This window comes from Mobula birostris, chromosome 8 (assembly GCF_030028105.1).
Source record: "Mobula birostris isolate sMobBir1 chromosome 8, sMobBir1.hap1, whole genome shotgun sequence".
NCBI classification, from domain to species: Eukaryota; Metazoa; Chordata; class Chondrichthyes; order Myliobatiformes; family Myliobatidae; genus Mobula; species Mobula birostris.
Genome location: NC_092377.1, coordinates 133,273,740 through 133,294,103, shown reverse-complemented (window position 1 = coordinate 133,294,103; position 20,364 = coordinate 133,273,740). Strand labels below are relative to the sequence as shown.

The 20,364-nt window shown below is 47.8% G+C and overlaps 1 protein-coding gene across 1 annotated transcript in view; it reads left to right on the top strand.

Annotated features, from left to right (window-relative positions):
- Positions 1-8,175, top strand: part of LOC140201723 (sodium/potassium-transporting ATPase subunit alpha-3) — a 59,049-nt gene extending 50,874 nt beyond the window's left edge. The window contains exons 21-23 of the mRNA XM_072266299.1: positions 693-794; positions 5,599-5,690; positions 6,034-8,175. Of these exons, the coding sequence (XP_072122400.1) occupies positions 693-794; positions 5,599-5,690; positions 6,034-6,062 (223 nt within the window). The 3' untranslated portion in view covers positions 6,063-8,175. The remainder of the gene's footprint in view (positions 1-692; positions 795-5,598; positions 5,691-6,033) is intronic.
- The last annotated feature ends 12,189 nt before the right edge of the window (positions 8,176-20,364 follow it).

The following is a 20,364-nucleotide window of genomic DNA, read 5'->3' as shown; positions in this document are numbered from 1 at the left end:
GAGAGGGTGCGGTGGGGAGAGGATAGGTGGAGACGAGCGCAGGAGAGGCAGGAGGGTCGTAGTCAGGTGATTTGGTGGGCTGGTGTGAGGGAAGGGGTGAGTGAGACGATTTGGGGGTGATGATTGGTGTGAGTAAGGGAGTGCCCCGGGATGAGGAGATGGGCTTGTGGGGGTGTGTGAGGTGACGCCAGGGGGTAGGGAGGCAACGAGTGGTAGGATGATCAGAGCAGGGTGGGGAGATGGGAGAGGGATGAGGACGGGGAGGGAGGGAGGTAGGAGATGGGGGTTTGGAGTGAGTGAAGAGACCGTCGGGGTGAATGAGGAGATGGAAGACTGGGAGAGGTGAGGGGAAGTAGAGAGGAGGTGAGGAGATGGGGTTGTTGTGGGTGGGAGATGTGGAGTTGTAGGGTATGAATGAGGGTGTGGGGGCGAACAAGGGGATGAGAAAGCAGATATGTGGGGGGGTGTGGGAGGAGAGGGCTTGTGGATGAATGAGGGGTTGGGAGATAGGGAGGGGTGTGGGATGAGGAGAAGCGAGAGTGCAGGTTGGGTTTGGAGAAGTGATGGGGTGGATGAAATAGGGAGAGGGGGATATGGACAGTTGAGAATGAGGAGGAATTTGAGAGAGGGTGTGGGTAAAGAGACCCTTCCACTTCCCTCCCCTCCCCTCACTTGTGTTCTACTCCCGGCAGGAATAAGATCCTGATCTTCGGCCTTTTCGAGGAGACAGCACTAGCGGCCTTCCTCTCCTACTGTCCCGGCATGGACGTCGCCCTGCGGATGTACCCCCTCAAGTAGGTGCCAGGGCCATAAACTTCTCCTTCCCCTTCCCCATCCTGCCATCCCTGATCGCTCGCCAGTGCAGTCGGAGGGTGGGGACGATGTTGAGAGGTGGACAGTTGACGTTATGTTTTAACTGCAGAGCTCAGGGTGAGGGTGAACTTAGGGGTGGATGGTGTGTGAGCAAATTTGTATCTACATTGGAGTATGAACGCTCCCAGGACAGTGCCCGGGACAGATATCGAACTGTCTCCTTGGCTCTCTGGATGGAGGAACACAGCACCAATGGTCGGGGTTCTGCACCTGATCATCCAGCCCCCAGGGGCAATAGAAAGCAGGTGGTCCTTTGGTCCAACCTCTCCATGCTGGCTGTGGTGGCCTCTAGATCCCCCTGCCTTTCCGTGAGAGTGGGGATGCTAACTCCACTGTCAGGCCCCCAGTGCACGCATTCTGCCCTTCTGTCTCTCCTGGTCTTGAGTGAGGTCAGTAGCTGTGCCTGGAGCCTCATGGCTTCCAATACCTGCTCGTGCACTGACACCTCTTGCCTGACACTGAGTGTCTACAGTGGTTTCTGTCTGTCAATGAAGTGCAATTTGGCCCGGGGGGAGTTGGGTTAGAACATAGATCATGGAAGGGTACATCACAGTAGGGGCCTGATGTTGTGCCAACCTGTTAACCGGGTCACAACCTGCTAACCCTTCCCTCCTACACAGCCGATAACCCTCCATTTTCCTACATCCTTATGCCTCTTAAATGTCCCTGATGTGTCAGCTTCTGCTGGGAGTGCATTTCAGCCACTTACCACTCTCTGTGTGTTTAAAAAAAGCCTATCTCTGACATTCCCCCCCCCCCCCAAAACTTTCCTCCACTCCCTGATGTCCTCTGACATTGGCCCTGGGAAAAAGGAGCTAGCTGGCTGTCTACGCCTCTTGTAATCTTATGCAACCCTATCAAGTCACCTCATCCTCCTCCTCTCCAAGAGAAAAGCCCAAACTCTCTCAACTTTTCCTGCTAAGACACGTTCTCTAATCTGGGCAGCATCCTGGTAAATTTCCTCTGCACTCTAAAGCTTCCATATCTTTTCTTAACTGAACACAGTGCTCCAGGTGTGGTCCAACCAGAGTTGTACAGAACTGCAAGATTACGACGTGGCTCTTAAACTCAATTCCCCAACTAATGAAGGCCAATACACCATGTGCCTTCTTAAACACCCTATCAACTAGCAGTGGACCTGAACTCTGAGGCCCCTCTGCTAAAGTTGTCCGAAATGGTCTGGAGTATGGTACAGAGTCACAGGGTCCCGCTTAGGACAATCCCTGCACACGTCCCCTGTCCTTACCGATCCTAGCCAGCACTGCATGGTGACTGCCTAGCTCCACAATCACCACTCCACTTGTTGTGTGTCGAAAGTCCAAAGTGAATTTATTGTCAAAGTACATATGTCACCATATACAACCCTGAGATTCCTCTTCTTGTGAGCAATCACTGCTAATACATGAAACATGATAGAATCAGTGAAAGATCAAACCCAACAAGACAGAGAACAACCAGTGTACTAAAAAATCAAAAGGTGCAAATATAAAAAAAGAGCAAAAAGGATTAATAATAAAAATACCAACAAATAAATAAGCAGTGAATATTGTCAAGTTGACACATTTGGGACATTTAAGAGTGCTTTAGAGTGAGTCAGTTCAGTGGGAATAGTTACATAAGTAATGGACTGAGTGAAGTTATCCCCTCTGGTTCTACAGCCTGATGGTTGAGGGGGTAACAACTGTTCCTGGAGCTGGTAGTGTTGGTCCTGTGGCTCTTATACCTTCTTCCTGATAGCAGCAGCGAGAAGAGAGCATGGCCTGGATGGTGGGGGTCCTGACTGATAGATGCTACATTCCTGCGACAATGCTCCATGTAGATGAACTCAATGGTGGGGAAGGCTTTACCCGAGATTGACTGGGCCATATCCACTACTTTACCTTTCTATTCAAAGGCAATGGTGTTTCCATATCAGGCCGTGATACAACTGGTCTATATACTCTCCACCACACATCCAGACAAGATTGTCGGAGTTTTAGATGACAAGCCAAATCTTTGCAAACTTCTAAGGAAGTAGGGGTGTTGCTGTGCCTTCTTTGTAATGGCACTTAACCTGCCGGACCCAGAACAGGTCCTCTGAATAGCAACACCAAGGAATTTAAAGTTGCTGACACTCTCCACTTCTAATCCTCTGATGAAAACTGGCTCATGGACCTCTGATTTCCTCCTCCTGAGGTCAATAATCAGCTCCTTGGTCTTGCTGACATTGTGTGAGGGGTTGTTGTTTTAGCACCACTCCACCAGATTTTCAATCTCCCTCCTGTGGGCTGATCTGTCACCACCTTTGATTTGGCCAAAAACTTTGGTGTCAGCAGCAAACTTAAATATGGCATTGGAGCTGTGCTTAGTCTCACAGTCAAGAGTATAAAGTGAGTAGAGCAGGGAGCTAAGCACACAGCCTTCTGGTGTACCTGTGCTGAGAGAGATTGTGGAGGAGATATTGTTGCCAACCTGAACTGACTGAGGTCTGCAAGTGAGGAAATTGAACACGAGAAATTCTGCAGATATTGGAAATTCAAAGCAACACACACAAAATGCTGGAGGAACTCAGCATCCATGGAAATAAGTTAACAGTTGATGTTTCAGGCCGCAACCCCAGACATCCCACCCTGCAAAAACTGAGGTAGCACCATCAATTTGCAGGAGACTTCCAGGAGAGGTGGGATGTCTGCAATAGAGTAGCTCTTTAGTAGCTAGCCAGCTAGTTCAAATAATGTTAGCTATGCTAATGAACAAATGACACCTGTTAAACTCACCTCAACATGTCTTTTACAGTCTTAACCCACCATGGGCAATAGAATAGTCACTGTTGCGAACAGTGCAGGGAGCAACACTGTCATTATTTTGACTCCTATTAGGCAGGGGTACACTTTAGTGTAGTCTGGGGTGACGTACGTTTTATATATTTTTTGGAACACTCTACCACTCTGACTTTTTTTGGGAACTCTCTTGCTCTTGCTCTTGCTCGTGCTCTCTCGCTCGTGGTTGCTCTCACTCGTGCTTGCTTTCTCGCTCTCGCTCTCTCTCACGCTTGCTTTCTCGCTGTCACTCTCTCTCACGCTTGCTTTCTTGCTCTCTCTCTCGTGGTCGCGCTCACTCGCGCTCGCTCTGTTTCTCTCTCTCTCTCTCTCTCTCTCTCTCACTCTCTCACTCTCTCGCGCTGGCTCTCAAAAAAATCAATTTCCGGGACATTGTATATAATTTGCGGGCATCAGGGAGCCACTATTAATTTGCAAGAGACTCCCAGAACTTCCGGGAGGGGTGGGATGTCTGCAACCCTTCTTCAGGACCTTAAACATTGACTATTCATTTCTGAGGAAATCGAGGATCTAGTTGCACAAGGAGGTATTAAGGCCTAGGAATTGAAACTTATTGATTAGTTTTGAGGGGATGATAGTATTTAATGCTGAGCTGTAGTCAGTGAAAAGCATTCTGAGGTACGCATCTTTGCTGTCCAGTTGTTCCAGGATTGAGTGAAGAGGCAATGAAATGGCATCTGCTGTTGACCTGTTGTGACAGTAGGCAAATTGAAGCAGATTCAAGTTGCTTCTCAGGCAGGAGTTGATTTGTTTCCTCACCAACCTCTCAGAACACTTCATCACAGTAGATGTAAGTGCTACTGGACTGTAGTCATTGAGGCAGATTACCATGTCCTTCTTAGGCACCGATATAATCAAAGCCTGCTTGACGCAGGTAAGTACCTCAGACTGCCAAAGTGAGAGGTTAAGGATCTCAGTGAACACTCCAGCCAGTTGATCAGGTCTTTAGTACTTGGCCAGGTACCCTTTCTAGGCCGGATGCTTTCCGTCAGCTCACCCACCTGAAGCATGCTCTTACATTGGCCTCAGATACTGAAATCACGGGGTCATTGGGGGCTGTGGAAGTTCGCAAAGGTGCCTCCATGTTGTGGTGGTCAATGCGAGCGTAAAAGGCATTGAGTTCATCTGGAAGTGAAGCCTTGTTGTCATCTATGTTGCTTGGTTTCACTTGGTAGGAAGTGATAGTCTTCAAGCCTTGCCAAAAGCTGTCAAGCACCCTTTGGTAATTCAAGTTTAGTCTGGAATTGCCATTTGGCACTTAAGGTGGCTTTCTGGAGATCGTACCTGGATCTCTTGGTTTCCAGACCTGAATGCCACTCATTTGGCCGTCAGCAGGTTGCAGATTTCCTGGTACATCCAGGGCTTCTGGTTAGGGAAGAATGAATAATTTTGTGGGGACACACTTGTCTACACTGTTTTTTATAAAGTCTGTGACAACAGTGGTGAATTTGTTTGAATCCTCTGAGTCCTTGAACACGGCTGAGCCTACCAATTCAAAGCAATCCCAGTGCTGTTCCTTAGCCTCCTGCGACCTTTGTTGTCCCTTGCTGTTCATCCTCTGCCTGTATGCAGGGAGTAGGAGGGCAGCTCAGTGATCAGATTTCCCAAAATGTGGTCAGGGCATGGGGTAGTAGACATTCCTAGCTGTAGTGTAACAGTGCTTGAGTTTGTTGAGACCCCCGCTGTGGCAGGTGATATGTTGGTGATAACAGGGCAGAGATTTCTTCAACTGGGTTGAGTTTCATCCAGCCGAGATAGGTCCCGATGCACATTGCTTCGGACACAGATCTTCGATGCTGCATGAGCTGAGGGTAGTGAGGCAGGGCTAGGGGCTGTGGAGGGAGCTCTCTCTCCCTGACACCGCTCAATCTAATGCTATCTCTGCTCTCCTTCTTCTCAACGACAGACCCAACTGGTGGTTCTGCGCATTCCCATACAGCTTCCTGATCTTTGTGTACGACGAAATCCGAAAACTCATTCTCCGCAGGAACCCAGGAGGTAAGGATGTGTGCCAGCCTCAGTGTGTCTGTGTTTGAGTGCGTGAGCCTGTCCCTAGTGGGGGTCTGTGTGTGTGTGTGACACGACGTGCGTGAGGTCACCCTGTGAGTGAGTGCATGGGTATGTGTGTGTCTGTTTCTGTGCGGGGTATTTGTGCTCCTTACATCATCCTGGAGCAGTGAGATCTGGTGCTGGCCGCTCCGGGTTCCAGGTATGTGCGTTGTATGCTGGGTTTGTGCTGTGGGGTGGTGCACACTTGGGACTGGGTATGTACGGGTAGGCTGCTTGCTGGACCATATGAATCCCTCCAACTAAATGCTGCCTCTCCCCTTGTGTTCTGCAGGCTGGGTGGAGAGAGAGACTTACTACTGAGACCCCCGCCCACCTCTCCCTCTGCTCTGCGCTCTCCCTTTCGCCCCGCTGGAGGAACAACATCCAGATGGGAGAGACCTCGGACTTCTTACCTCGGAACCCCCACAGCCCACTCCATCCCACCCCTGCTATGTTTCCCCCCACATCCGGCCAGAATGTTGTTGGAAGCTGCTGTGTGTCGCGGTGAGACAGGATCCTAAACCCACTTCACGTTCCTGGTTCAGGACGAGACCCCTGACCCCCAGGTTCACAGTGAAGCTCCTGATCCCAGGTTACGCACAGACCCCCTTTTATTACACAGACACCCCAGTACGTAGACAGACCACTGACTCAATATTACATGGACTGCTCAAGATTCCTACATGGACCTCCTCCCCCCTCCCCGTTACAGACAGACCCCTCTCCATTCCCTCCATTGTACCTGCTGTACCTGTCCCCTGCCGCCATCCATGAACTGTTCTGTTGAAGTCTCTTTGTCTGTTTCCCTTCCTGCTGCTGTGCCTGAACTCGAGTTCTCCCACACTCTGCATCAGAGCTGACCCTGTTCCCCACCCCCACTTCCCCTCAGTCACACAGTGATTATGCCCTCCCCAAACCATCCCCCCAGTCACACAGCGATTATACCCTCCCCAAACCACCCGCCCAGTCACACAGTGATTATGCCCTCCCCAAACCATCCCCCCTCTCAGTCACACAGTGATTATGCCCTCTGGCCTGCCCCCAAACCACCCCCACCATCAGCCTGAGTTCAGGCTCGTTGGACAGACCCAGCAATGCCACCTGTCCGGATTTGGCACTACCCTGACCCATCCCACTCCTGGATCCATGATCTCCCCAGGCTCAGCTGTGATGTGAGGTTTTAGCCAAGCAGACCTCGAGACCATGGGTAACCTTGTCTTCGGCTTGCGCTAAGGGCCCTGGCTCAACAGCAGCAGCCCCCTCCTCCCCAATTTCTGGTACTCCCCGCTCTCTCCACTCCTCTCCGGCACTCTGGAATAGGCCACTGACTCGCCCTCAGTGCAGCTTCGAGTGGCTGGAGCCACCTCCCCGACCGTCCAGGGCCTGTGTTTGGACTCGCCGCAGAACCAGGCACGGTCCCCATAGCCTGTGGTCGGCCATCGTGCAGCCTGTGTCGAACAGCTCGAAACCCACAGCGATCTGCGTCAGACAGCGTGCAGCCTACAGCGGCCCGTGTTCGACTCGCACTCAACCCACCGCGGCCTGTGTTTGACGGGTGCACAACCTGCCGCAGTCTCCGTTTAACCGGTGCGCGGCCCTCTGTGGTCTGCGCTTGACTCTTCCCAAGGCCTGTGCTCGGACGCGCGGGTAACAGGGATCTCAGGCTGGTTTGGCATAACTCCCTGTGCTGGAGCTTCAGGGTGCATGCGGGCACACGTGTCCCAGGGTGGGATGAGGACCGAGAGGGGCCAGCCTCTCCCTTCCCCAGCTCTCCAATCTGCCTCAGCCTCTCCCACCCCATCCTGGGGTGTCCCACGTTGGAAAGAAAGGCAGAGACCATTTCTCTCTCTCCTACCAACCACCCTCTGCACGGTGGGTCTCCAGCCTGCAGCATAGCACCTTGGCCCACCCCGGGTCAGTAACAGCTCTCTCGAGCAGTGACATGGGAACGTTGCTCGCTGCGATCTCCAGGGAGATCTCCTCCCCAACCTCCCCCCCTCCGCCGGGGATCTCCGTGCAACTTCAGTGGTTGGTCCCCCCATCCCCACCCTCTCTGGGATGTAAGTGAGCACCTCATCATCCCACCGTACCCATTCCACCCCGGGACACCAGAGGTCATGGGGTTCCCTCATAATCTCTGGGATAGGTGTGTGCACTTCCCCATGCCTTTCCCCCCTCACCTGGTCTCCCCGGGACACCAGGGGTCAGCCCTTCTCCGGACGATCGATGGTTTGTGTAGGTTTGTATTGTTGTGATTTTGTTGCCCTTCCTCCCACCCATACCCATCCTCCCACCCCTCAAACCCCCCGTGCTTGCTGTCCGACCTGTGTAACTAGAACCAAAACCCCCCAGCCTCCCCTCCCCCCCCACCCCACCCCACCCCACCCCCGGCACCTCCTACCGAGGGAATAAAACTGACTGTTTAATACAACCACTCTCTGCCTCTGAGTTTAATTTTCTGCCTGGAGCTCCACTGGTGGGGTTAATTCGTTAAACCACTGCAGATCGGGCCGGTTAGAGCAGAGCAGAGAGCGAGCACGGGCTGACACGGAGCGCATGGGCAAAAGGGTCTTTAGAATCAGAATGGTTTACTGTCACTGACGTTGGTCGTGAAATGTGCTCTTGTGGCAGCAGTACAGTGCAGGCATGAAAGATTACTAGTAGTTACAATAAAAGTTAAAATAAACAGCCCAAAAGGGGAATAGTGAGGTAGTATTCACGGACGTTCAGAAATATGATGGCAAAGGGGAAGAATGTTGAGACTAGGTTTTCAGGTACTTGTGCCTCCTCCCCAATGATATGAAAAGGGGGTGTTGAGCATCCTGAGTGATGGGCGCTGCCTTTTGAAGATGTCCTCGAGGGTGTGGAGGGTTGTGCCCGTGATGGAGGTGACTGAGTCTACGACTTCTGATCCTGTGCCTTGGAGCCTCCCTACCAAAAGGTGATGGGACCAGTCAGAATGCTCACCACAGTCTGTCAACATTTGCTCGAGTCTTTCGTGACATACCAAATCTCCCGAAGCTCCCAGTGAGAAATCCCTTTGTAATTTTTGGGCCCAGGATAGATCTTTTGAGATGTTAACTCCCAAAATGTTGAAGCTGTTCACCCTTTCCACTGTTTGACCCCTCAACGAGGATTGGTGTACGTTTCCTGACTGCTCATTCTTGAAGTCCACAGATGGACTCTTTGACCATCCCTGCAGGATGCGGGGAGATACAGACAGGCGAGATACATAGTCATACACCACAAAAACAGGCCTTTCAGCCCAATTTGTCCATGTTGATTCTGTTGTCCACCAAGCTAGTTCCACCTGCCTGCATTTGGTCTGCATCCCTCCAAAGCAGGGGTTCCTAACCTGCTGTTAATGAACCTGTCCAAGTATCTGAGAGTTACAGTAGGCAAACAGGTTCTTTGGCCTATGTCCTGAATATTCAGAATCTGAAACCCGTCAAAACCTTTCCTATTCATGTTGCCATACAAATGTCTTTTAAATATTGTAGTTCTGCCTCCCCTTCACCACTTCCTCTGGCTGCTCATTCACACACCTACGACTCTCTGTGTGGAAAGCCTGCTCCTTGAGTCCTCTTTAAATAAGTCACCTTAAACCTGTGCCCTACCCTGGGGGAGGGAATGTGACCATCTTGCTTAACTACACCCTTCACGATTTTATAAGGAATGGACACTGAGTGTAATGAGCAGGGGAATTATGCTCCAAACGTTCACTGTCCAGACCACAGGTGGAGCCCTGTGTGCAGTTCTGGTCTCCTCACCACAGGAAGGAGATGACTGACCACACTGGAGAGGCTCCAGAGGAGATTCCCTAGGATGTTGCCTGGGATGGAGATATTGGAGAAGGCAGGTCTGTTTTCCCTGGAGCTGAGGAGGTTAACGATGTGGCTGAAGTATATAAAATGAGGGCTATAGTGGAGGTCACAAACACCAAGACGAGCCCTGATGAAGGGTCTTGGCCCAAAATGTTGACTCTTTACTCTTCTCTGTAGATGCTGCCTGGCCTGCTGAGTTCATCCTGCATTAAGTGTGTGTGTGGCTATCAACAGGATAGTCTGCAGAAAACCTTTTCTCATGTCAGAGGCAAATAAAACTAGAGCAGACAAATTTCAGGAAAGGGGGTAAAGATTTAGAGGGGATCTGAGGGGGATCTTTTCCACCCAGAGAGTATGAGTACCTGGAACACACTGCCGGGAAGAGTGGTGGAAACAGTCACTGACAGCATTGAAGAAGTGTTTTGGTAAGCACTTGAATCCCTAGCCATTGAAGAGAATGGACCATGATGGGATTAATACAGATGGGAGTCCACTGGTCAGGTTGGACGTGATGGACCAAAAGGCCCTTTTCCATTCTATGATGTGGCAGGCTGGGTATCATGGGGAAAAATGTGAGGGCAACAACTCTGCTGGGAAAAGCATTAAGCTGGTAAATCAGTATCGTTATCTCACGTACTGAGGCACAGGTACACCAAATGCATTACAGGAGAGTGGAATTCAACAGTCTTTACTGTGAATTTATGTAACATCAACCCTTGACAAAAATTGACGTCAATACACTGCTTTTGCAATTTTTGTCTATTTAGTTATTTTTACCTCTCGTAAATTCCCTGAAAGTTAGGAAGTCATGTTGCAGCTGGATAAAAGGCCCTACCTGGAGTATTATGTGCAGTTCTAGTCGCCCCGTTACAGGAAGGATGTGGAGATCTTTGAGAGGGTGCGGCAGAGGTAGACCAGATTAGAGAGCATGTGCTATAAGGAGTGGGTTATGAACTTGATTGGGTTGTTTTCTCAGGAACGGCAGACGTGATAGAAGTTGATATTAAGGGTTTAGAGAGAGTAGCCTTTTTCCAAGGGTGTTATTACAAGCAGAATTAAAAGCAGGGTTGTATACAAGTAGAGGCAGTGTGTAGTGAGACTGTCAGGAAAGACAGGCAGATAGGGCAAAATTGCAGTCAGTGGGATGAGTTGCAGTGTAATGAGACAAATCAGGGTAATGAATACAGGACTGAAGGTGCTGTACTGCATGCAAATATACAGAATAAGGTAGATAATCTTGTTGCGCAGCTAGAGATTGGCAGGTATATATTGGCATCACTGAGCTATGGCTGAAATAAGATTACAGTTGGCAGCCTAATATTCAAGAATACAGATTGTTTTGAAGGACAAACAGATAAGCTCTGTTGGTACAAAAAAAAAGAAATCAAATCCTTAGAAAGATGACATACAAGGCGCAGAATTGTTGGGGGTAGATTTAAGGAACTGCAACAGTAAATAGACCCTGGTGGGAGTTATATACAGGCCTCCAAACAGTAGCCAGGATGTGGGCGACAAATTAGAATGAAAGATAGAAAATTCATTTCTATAGTCATGGGGAATTTCAACATTAAGGTAGATTGGGAAAAAATCAGCTTTGTGCTGAATTCCAAGAGACAGAATTTGTAGAATGCCAATGAGATGGCTGTAGTTTCTGGGAGTAATTCTGAAGGTGCAGGATAGATGTATCCCAAAGAAGACAATGCATTCTTCAGGCAGGATGACACAACTGCAGTTGACAAGGGAAGTCAAAGCCAACATAAAAGCAATAGATAGGGTATCTAATCAGCGGTCCCCAACCACCGGACCGCAGACCGGTGCCGGGCCGCAAGGCGTGTGCTACCGGGCCGCGAAGAAACGATATGATTTGGTGATATGAGTCAGCTGCACCTTTCCTCATTCCCTGTCACGCCCACTGTTGGAACTTGAACGTACGCGAGGTCATTACCCGCGCGTCATCCATGTCAATGTGGGAAGAAGATCAACTCCTCGAGCTTGCAAATGACAGCGGGCTGAAAAGTATGTTTGACATAAATCAAGGAAGGTAGTGCACCCGTGGCTGACAAGAGAAATTAGGGATAGTATCAATTCCAAAGAAGAAGCATACAAATTAGCCAGAGAAAGTGGCTCACCTGAGGACTGGGAGAAATTCAGAGTTCAGCAGAGGAGGACAAAGGGCTTAATTAGGAAGGGGAAAAAAGATTATGAGAGAAAACTGGCAGGGAACATAAAAACAGACTGTAAAAGCTTTTATAGATATGTGAAAAGGAAAAGACTGGTAAAGACAAATGTAGGTCCCCTGCAGACAGAAACAGGTGAATTGATTATGGGGAGCAAGGACATGGCAGACCAATTGAATAATTACTTTGGTTCTGCCTTCACTAAGGAGGACATAAATAATCTTCCAGAAATAGTAGGGGACAGAGGGTCCAGTGAGATGGAGGAACTGAGCGAAATACATGTTAGTAGGGAAGTGGTGTTAGGTAAATTGAAGGGATTGAAGACAGATAAATCCCCAGGGCCAGATGGTCTGCATCCCAGGGTGCTTAAGGAAGTAGCCCAAGAAATAGTGGATGCATTAGTGATAATTTTTCAAAACTCGTTAGATTCTGGACTAGTTCCTGAGGATTGGAGGGTGGCTAATGTAACTCCACTTTTTAAAAAAGGAGGGAGAGAGAAACCGGGGAATTATAGACCGGTTAGCCTAACGTCGGTGGTGGGGAAACTGCTGGAGTCAGTTATCAAGGATGTGATAACAGCACATTTGGAAAGCGGTGAAATGATCGGACAAAGTCAGCATGGATTTGTGAAAGGAAAATCATGTGTGACGAATCTCATAGAATTTTTTGAGGATGTAACTAGTAGAGTGGATAGGGGAGAACCAGTGGATGTGGTATATTTGGATTTTCAGAAGGATTTTGACAAGGTCCCACACAGGAGATTAGTGTGCAAACTTAAAGCACACGGTATTGCGGGTAAGGTATTGGTGTGGGTGGAGAGTTGGTTAGCAGACAGGAAGCAAAGAGTGGGAATAAACGGGACCTTTTCAGAATGGCAGGCGGTGACTAGTGGGGTACCGCAAGGCTCAGTGCTGGGACCCCAGTTGTTTACAATATATATTAATGACTTGGATGAGGGAATTAAATGCAGCATCTCCAAGTTTGCGGATGACACGAAGCTGGGTGGCAGTGTTAGCTGTGAGGAGGATGCTAAGAGGATGCAGGGTGACTTGGATAGGTTGGGTGAGTGGGCAAATTCATGGCAGATGCAATTTAATGTGGATAAATGTGAAGCTGTCCACTTTGGTGGCAAAAATAGGAAAACAGATTATTATCTGAATGGTGGCCGATTAGGAAAAGGGGAGGTGCAACGAGACCTGGGTGTCATTATACACCAGTCATTGAAAGTGGGCATGCAGATACAGCAGGCAGTGAAAAAGGCGAATGGTATGCTGGCATTTATAGCGAGAGGATTTGAGTACAGGAGCAGGGAGGTACTACTGCAGTTGTACAAGGCCTTGGTGAGACCACACCTGGAGTATTGTGTGCAGTTTTGGTCCCCTAATCTGAGGAAAGACATCCTTGCCATAGAGGGAGTACAAAGAAGGTTCACCAGATTGATTCCTGGGATGGCAGGACTTTCATATGAAGAAAGACTGGATGAACTGGGCTTGTACTCGTTGGAATTTAGAAGATTGAGGGGGGATCTGATTGAAACGTATAAGATCCTAAAGGGATTGGACAGGCTAGATGCAGGAAGATTGTTCCCGATGTTGGGGAAGTCCAGAACGAGGGGCCACAGTTTGAGGATAGAGGGGAAGCCTTTTAGGACCGAGATTAGGAAAAACTTCTTCACACAGAGAGTGGTGAATCTGTGGAATTCTCTGCCACAGGAAACAGTTGAGGCCAGTTCATTGGCTATATTTAAGAGGGAGTTAGATATGGCCCTTGTGGCTACGGGGGTCAGGGGGTATGGAGGGAAGACTGGGGCGGGGTTCTGAGTTGGATGATCAGCCATGATCATAATGAATGGCGGTGCAGGCTCGAAGGGCCGAATGGCCTACTCCTGCACCTATTTTCTATGTTTCTATGTTTCTATGACATAACATCTCTGCCGGTATTCTGGATCAAAGTCAAGGCTAAATATCCTGAGATAGTCAGGAAAGCACTGAAAACGTTGCTTCCATTTCCAACATATCTCTATGAAATGGGGTTTTCTGCGATAAATGCAACGAAAACTAAATTGCGGAATAGACTGGACATAAGGAACCCCCTTCGAGTATCGCTGTCTCCCATCACCCCTCGATGTTGTTGCAGGGAAACAAGCCCAGGGCTCCCACTGAGTCAGCGATATTGGTGTGTTGCAATGATTTTATATGTTCATACCAGGAAAATTTGCACTGTGTGTTTAATATCCAAACATTACTTAAAATGTTATGATGCTATTGACTTACTTATATAACCATATAACAATTACAGCACGGAAACAGGCCATCTCGCCCCTTCTAGTCCGTGCCGAACGCTACTCTCACCTAGTCCCACTGACCTGCACTCAGCCCATAACCCTCCATTCCTTTCCTCTCCACATACCTATCCAATTTTTCTTTAAATGATAATATCGAACCTGCCTCTACCACTTCTACTGGAAGTTCGTTCAATACTTACTTCAAGCTCCCCTGTCCTCCCCGATAATTGACTTATCGCTATATTCATGCGAGGAAAATATTCGCTGTGTGTTTAGATAGATATACTTTATTGATCCTGAGGGAAATTGGGTTTCGTTACAGCTGCACCAACCAAGAATAGAGCATAAATATAGCAATACAAAAACTACAAACAATCAAACACCAATATGCAAACTATGCCAGATGGAAATAAGTCCAGGACCAGCTTATTGGCTCAAGGTGTCTGACCCTCCATGGGAGGAGCTGCAAAGTTCAATGGCAGGAACAACCTCCCATGACGCCCATTAGAAAAATCCTTTCAGAAACGAAATTGAGTGTATTAGCCACTTATCACCTATATGCCGGTCGTGATTAACACCCCCTGCCCCGAACAGAATCACCAAAAACGATTTGCAGGAAAAAAAGAGGCAGGTACACGCATGCACACTGGTGCCCGCACAAGGCTTCATGGTCATTGTAGTCTTTCTCTGGATAAACACAACGTATTTGAATGCCACTCTTGGCTGTTGGCGACCCTAGCCTCCCGGGTCGGCCGGTCCGCAAGAATATAGTCAATATTAAACCAGTCCGCAGTGCAAAATAGGTTGGAGACCCCTATCTAATAGCACAAAAATTAATGGGAAGTTAGAGTACATGGAAGCTTTTAAAAACCAACAGAAGGCAACGAAAACATTGATAAGAAGGAAAAAGATGAAATAGGAAGGTAAACTAGCCAATAATATTCAAGAGGATACCAAACATTTTTCAGATATATAAAGAGTAAAAGAAAGGGGAGATTCGATAATGGTTTGGCATAGACTAGATGGGCCAAAGGGCCTGTTTCAGTGTTGTACCCTTCTATGACTATGATTCTATGACTGCTGGAAAATGACACTGTCAATAATGGGAGAAAAGGAAATGGCGGATGAACTAAATGAGCATTTTACATCAGTCTTCACTGTGGAAGACACTAGCAGAATGCTGGAAGTTTGAGAGTGTCAGGGAGCAGAAGTGAGTGTAGTTGCTATTACTAGGGCAAAGGTGCTTGGGAAACTGAAAGGACTGAAGGTAGGTAAATCATCTGGACCAGATGGACTACACCCCAGGGTTCTGAAAGAGATAGCTGAAGAGATTGCGGGAACATCAATGATTTTTCAAGAATCAAGAGATTCTGGCATAGTTCTGGAGGACTGGAAATAGTGCAATCCTTCTTCAAGAAGGAAAGGAGGCAGAAGAATGAAAATTATAGGTTAGTTAGCCTGAACTCAGTGGTTGGGAAGATGTTGGAGTCAATTGTTAAGGATGAGGTTTCAGGGTACTTGGAGGCACATGATAAAATAGGTCAAAGTCAACATGGTTTCCTTAAGAGAAAATCTTGCTTGGCAAATCTGTTGGAATTCTTTGAGGAAATAACAGGCAGGATAGACAACGTAAACACAAGGAATTCTGAGGATGCTGGAAATTCAAGCAACACACACCAAAGTTGCTGGTGAACGCAGCAGGCCAGGCAGCATCTCTCGGAAAAGGTACAGTTGACGTTTCGGGCCGAGACCCTTCATCAGGACTAACTGAAGGAAGAGCTAGTAAGAGATTTGAAAGTGGGAGGGGTAGGAGGAGATCCAAAACGATAGGAGAAGACAGGAGGGGAAGGGATGGAGCCAAGAGCTGGACAGGTGATTGGCAAAAGGGATATGAGAGGATCATGGGACAGGAGGCCCAGGGAGAAGGAAAAGGGGGAGAGGGGAAAACCCAGAGGATGGGCAAGGGGTATAGTCAGAGGGACAGAGGGAGAAAAAAGAGAGAGAGAGAAAGAATGTCTTCCAGTGGCCACACATTTTAATTCCACATCCCATTCCCATTCTGATATGTCTATCCACGGCCTCTACTGTAAAGATGAAGCCACACTCAGGTTGCAGGAACTACAGCTTATATCCGGTCTGGGTAGCCTCCAACCTGATGGCATGAACATTCACTTTTCTAACTTCTGCTAATGCCCCACCTCCCCCTCGTACCCCATCCATTATTTATTTATATACACACATTCTTTCTCTCACTCTCTCCTTTTTCTCCCTCTGTCCCTCTGACTATACCGCTTGCCCATCCTCTGGGTTCCCCCCCCCCAACCCTTTTCCTTTTCCCTGGGCCTCCTGTCCCATGATTCCCTCATATCCCTTTTGCCAATCACCTGTCCAGCTCTTGTCTCCATCCCTCCCCCTCCTGTCTTCTCCTATCATTTCGGATCTCCCCCTCCCCCTCCCACTTTCAAATCTCTTACTATCTCTTCCTTCAGTTAGTCCTGACGAAGGGTTTCGGCCTGAAACGTCGACTGTACCTCTTCCTAGAGATGCTGCCTGGCCTGCTGCGTTCACCAGCAACTTTGATGTGTGTTGTTATACAAAAACAAGGATGTAATGCTGAGGTTTTATAAGGCTCTGGTGAGGCCTCACTTGGAGTACTGTGAACAGTTTTGGACCCGTTATCTCAGAAAGGACGTGCTGATTTTGGAGTGAGTTCAAAGGAAGTTCATGAAACTGATTCTGGGAATGAAAGGCTCATTGTATCAGGAGCATTTGATGGCTCTGGGCCTGTACTTGCTGGGATTTAGAAGAATGAGGCGGGGAGGGGTGTGGGTCTCACTGAAACATGTTGAAAGGCCTAGATAGAGTTGATGTGGAGAGGATATTTCTGATAGTGGGGTTGTCTAGGACCACAGGGAACAACCTCAGAATAGAAATAGCTCTATTTAGAACAGAGATGAAAGGTGGGGCAGGGGGTTAGTGAATCTGTGGAATTTGTAGACACAGGCGGCTGTGGATGCCAGGTGGTTGGGTGTATTTAAGGTGGAGTGTATACATTTTGGTTCATTAAACACTCTTAATTTGCTTAAATTATTCATTACAGGTTATGTGTATAAATACGTGAATTGCACATGTCACCATGTGATATGTGCCCATCTCGCTTGGTTAGACCTGCATCCATGATTCCCGTGTCTTCCTTTGAATTAGGTTAATGTTCTCAAGGTACAAAACATAATTGTGGCAACAAGGTATTTTTTAAAATGAACCTGAGATGGCTACCAACCTGTTGAGGCACAGTGAGATATTCAAACAAAAAAAAAGTAGCAAGAGGTGATCGAGTTAGAAAAAAAGTAGCGTAGCATGTGTTCTCCAGGAGGTAAGACACGATCAAACAAGAGACAACAAGCTGTGCAAACATCTAAAGAAGGTAATATAATAATAAGCAATAAATATTGAGAACCTGAGATGACGAGTCTTTAAAACTGATTGTGGGGTCATTTCAATGATGGGGCAAGTGAAGATGAGTGAAGTTATTCCCTTTGGTTCAAGAGCCTGATGGTTGAGGGGTAATAGCTGTTCCTGAACTGAGTGGTGTGAGTTCTGAGGCTCCTGTCACTTCTTCCTGATGGTAGCAGTGAGAAGAGAGCACGGCTTTGGTGGTGGGCATCCTGATGACGGATGCTGCTTTTCAGCAACAAGATGTGCTCAATGGTTTGGATAGATTTACTCATGAGGGACTGGGCTAAATTCACTACTTTTTGTGGGCTTTTCCATTCAACATCATTGGTGTTTCCATACCAGGCCATGGTGAGGCAAATCAATGTACTGTCCACCACACACCCATAGAAGATTGTCAAACTTTTTGATGACATGCCAAACGTTTGCAAACTTCGAAGAAAGTAGAGGTGCTGCTATGCTTTCTTTGTAATGACACTGAGCTGTTGGACCCAGGACAGATCCTCAGAAATAATGACACCAAGGAACTTAAAGTGCATGACCCTGTCCACCTCTGATCCTCTGATGAGGACTGGCTCATGGACCTCTGGTTTCCTTCTCTTCCGCTCCTTGTCTTGCTGACATTGAGAAAGGGGTTGTTGTTATGGCACCACTCGGCCAGATTTTCAATCTCCCTCCTATATGTTGATTCATCATCACCTTTGAATTGGCCTACCGCAGTGGTGTCCTCAGCAAACTTGAATATGGCATTGGAGCTGTGCTTAACCACACAGTCATAAGTGTGAAGCGAGTAGAGCAGGGGATTAATCACATGGCCTTGTGGGGCACCTGTGCTGTTGGAGATTGTGGTGTTCCCAATGTAAGGGTCTGTAAACAAGGAAACTGAGGCCAAAACCTTGACTGATTAGTTTTGAGGGGAAGATGATGTTGAATGCTGAGCTGTAGCCAATAACGAGCATCCTGACGTATGCATCTTTCCCGTCCAGATGTTCCAGGATTGAGTGACAAGCCAATAAGATGGTCTCTGCTGTGGACCATTTGCTCTGATAGACAAACGGGAGTAACCCAAGTTGTTTCTCAGGCAGGAGTTGATATGCTTCATCACCAATCTCTGAAAACACTTCATCACTGGGGATGAAAAACCTTCATTTTTGAGGCAGGTTACCACTTTCTTCTTGGGCACCGGTATAAGTGCAGTCTGCTTGAAGCAGGTAGGTAACTCAGACTGCCGAAGCAGGAGGTTAAAGATCTCCGTGAACACTTCAGCCAGTTAATCAGCACAGGTATTTAGTACCTGGCCAGTACCTTGTCTCCGCTGAATGCTTTTTTGGGGGTTCACCCTCCTGAAGGCCTCTTGCACAACAGCCTCAGAGACTGAAATCACAGTATCCGAGGGCTGTGGAGTTTGTGATGTTTCCTCCATATTTCGATGGTCAAAGCGAGCGTAGAAGGCATTGAGCTCATCTGGAAATGAAGCCCTATTGTCACCCATGTCACTTGATTTAATGTTATAAGAGCTGATAGCATTCAAGACCCGCCACAACTGTCGAGCATCCTTCACTGATTCAAGTTTAGTCCAGAATTCCCACTTTGCCCGCGAGATGACTTTCATATCTAGACCTCTTGTAAATTTCTTTGTCACCAGTTTTTTATTTCATTTTCATTTTTGTTCTGTTAAGAGTTAATTTTAATTCCCTGAACAAGGGATCTCTGAAGTACAAATTGTATCTGTGAATGTTGGGCTGGTACTACAGGAGACAGCAGATTCTGGAAGCAGATCTACATCACTGAGAGCAAGGCAACTGCTTCCCTCCATCAGTCCTTGTTCTTTGGATCCCCCATTTATGAGACATTTTAATTCTCCTCCCCATTCCCACACTGACTTGTTTTTCTGTGGTTCCCTCTACTGCTAGGATCAACATAAACTTCAGGAACTGCATAAATTACAGGGGGAATCTTAATCAGCTGAAGAAGTGGGCTGTGAAATGGAGCTGAAGACAAGGAGACACAGGAGCAGAATTAGACCCATTAAGTCTGCTCTACCATTTCATCCTGGCTGATCCAGTTTCCTCTCAGCCCATACTGCCTTCTCCCCGTAACCTTTCATATGCTGACTAATCAAGAACGTATCACACTCTACCTCAAATATACCCGATGATCTGGCTTCCACAGCAGCCTGTAACAGTGAATTCCACAGGCTCACCACCATCTGGCTGAAGAAATTCCCCCTCATCTCCATTCTAAATGGAAGTTCCTCTATTCTGAGGTTGCTCCCTCTGGTCCTAGACTCTCCTGCTATAGGAAACATCTTCTACATCACCACCCTATCCAAGCCATTCAACAGCTTTCAATGAGAAACCCATTGCGTTCTTCTAAACTTCAGTGAATACAGGCCCAGATGTATCAACCACTCCTCAATGATAAGCCTTTCATTCCCGGAATCATTTACATGAACCTCTTTTGAATCCTCTCTAATGTCAGCACAAAACTGCTCACAATCCTCCAAGTGTGGCCTCACCAGTGCCTCAGCATTACATTCTTACTTTGATATCCTAGTCCTCTCGAAATGAATATGAACATTGCATTTGACTTCCTGACCACCGACTCAGTCTGCAAGTTAAATGTTAGGGAATCCCACACGAGGACTCCCGAATCCCTTTGTAGTTCGGATTCTTGAATTTTCTCCTCATTTAAAAAATAGTTTATGCTTTTATTCCTTTTGCCAAATCATATGATCATCCATTTCTCAACACTGTAATCCATCTGCTGCTTCTTTGCTCATCTATCTATGCCTGTCTACAGCCTCCCTGATTCCTCAGCACTACCTGCCCCTCCACTTATCCTCATATAGTCTGCAAACTTGGCCAAAAAGCCATCAATCCATC